The sequence below is a fragment of the Schistocerca americana genome, chromosome 11 (genome assembly GCF_021461395.2).
Source record: "Schistocerca americana isolate TAMUIC-IGC-003095 chromosome 11, iqSchAmer2.1, whole genome shotgun sequence".
NCBI lineage: Eukaryota > Metazoa > Arthropoda > Insecta > Orthoptera > Acrididae > Schistocerca > Schistocerca americana.
In genome coordinates, this window is record NC_060129.1 from 96867573 (window position 1) to 96869446 (window position 1874).

Genomic DNA, 1874 nt, shown 5'->3' on the forward strand with positions numbered 1-1874 from the left:
TCAGTATTTGGTGAGGCTGTGTCAAGAAAACTGCCGGTAACTGCAGTGAAATTTTTGTGGCTGCATATCAGGAAAGTGTGTCTTTGAAAACCAAGGTGTGGGATTCTTCTTGGGTGTGACCTGTGGCAGTGAAGCTGCAGACAGAGTAGTAGTATTAGCTGCAACAAGCCTGTTCTGTAGTGGAGGTGAGCGACTGGTTATCTGTAGCGTCTTGATAGCAATGGAGCTGAATTCGAGGGATGAGTGTGACAAAATGTGACAACGTAATTTTTTCAGAGGTTGTGTAATGCTTTTTGTAATGGACGATGAGTGAAGAATTTTTTATGAGGGCGGATAGAACAGATCAGCTGTAGCTTAATACATACACAGAATTACACACTGTTTTATACTGCAGGCTTGTTTCAGGACACATTTGTATTCACAACAGTTGTTTCTTCGTGCGGCAGTTTTCCTCGTTATGTGGGTGTGCTGTGTGTTTGTAGCAGAGAGTGGCAGTTTGTGTGTTTTGTGCAGGAGGCTCTCTGCAAAGACGAGAAACATGAGGCTGGTCCATGCGGCTGGGAAGAGGGCAATGGGGCAGCTGAGGGCGCTGCTCGCCGCAGGGGCTGACGTGGGGGCGAGGGCCGGGCTGGAGGGGCGGACCGCCCTGCACTGGGCAGCGCGCAAGGGAGACGTCGAGGCGGTGAGGCTGCTGCTGGAGGCAGGGGCGGCGGTGGACGCCAGGGAGATCAAGGGCAAGCAGAGGACGCCTCTGCACCTGGCTGCAGAGCAGGGAGGCGCCGCTGTCGTGCGGCTGCTGCTGCGGGCGACCGCCGACCCCAACGCCAGAGATTGCAGAGGGCAGGCAGAAGTGGCAGCTGCGTTGCTCGACGCGGGGGCCAACAGGGGGGCCACAACTGGTGATGATGGGGAGACAGCGCTGGACATCGCCAGGGAGTCGGGCTACAGGCGGGTGGTGGAGATGCTGTCATGAGGCAGCCGGTACAACGAACTCTGTGCGAGAAAAGAGAACTGAAACAATTTGTAGAAGAGCAGTATTCACAATTTTTTAAATAAAGAAGCAAATAACTCAACCCTATTGTGACTCACTAATTCCAGCCCTCCTCAAGTAGCATACAGCACAAAAATACTCTAAGCAACGCTGTAGCAAAACTGAGACAACTCCAGATAACAGGAAAATAATTCAGATAACAACGGACAATCTATCTATCAAGAAAAATGTCGCGAGTACTCTTCCAGATTAAACTTGGCAAAAGTCAACAAGTCATTGTGAACAAACACAACTGTTCTATAATATCTGATTGCTAAAAAGTATTTCACAGCAGTCTATAAGGTGCTGTATCAGACTACTTTAATTTGCAACGTACACTGTTTTATGAGTTGTATCAACCGAATTTTCCCTTCTGATATCACACTTACTTTACTTCAGCACATTCAGCATACATTGTGTACTACCCTACTCCCCGTGTCTAATTACAATGAGATATTAGTAGCAACATTCATCCCCCATAACGCGCCTGTCATCAGGAAATATACAGTCGGTCCACATGTAACTAAACACAATTAGAGCACAACCTCACCCCTCACAGTACCTCCACAGCTGTTTGTATAAATTCGATACTTCACCAAACTGTGCTTTCTCTCTAGTTTGTTTAGGAGTCACCTCTTTTATAATCCTAATATAATGCAACCACCAGACAAACTGTGACCCTGTTGCAGAACAGTCCTTAAGGCCGTCATCGTGTTTTGCAGTAGATCGTTAAAATTGCACTTACGAAGAGCATTGAAAAGGCGCAGAAGAAGTCGCTCAGACCAAACATTGCCTTCATGAATCTTTTCAACAGCAAAATTTCTTATCTGAGACCCTCCCTACT

At 47.6% G+C, this 1874-nt stretch overlaps 1 protein-coding gene across 1 annotated transcript; it reads left to right on the forward strand.

Moving 5' to 3' along the window:
- The first annotated feature begins 538 nt into the window (after positions 1 to 538).
- LOC124553301 (ankyrin repeat and protein kinase domain-containing protein 1-like) lies at positions 539 to 973 on the forward strand. Its single transcript, XM_047127181.1, has one exon. The coding sequence runs from the start codon at positions 539 to 541 to the stop codon at positions 971 to 973; it is 435 nt and encodes a 144-aa protein (XP_046983137.1).
- The last annotated feature ends 901 nt before the right edge of the window (positions 974 to 1874 follow it).

Excerpts from the sequence above, each read along its gene's own strand:
- LOC124553301 (XM_047127181.1), top strand. The coding sequence starts at position 539 with ATGAGGCTGGTCCATGCGGCTGGGAAGAGGGCAATGGGGCAGCTGAGG.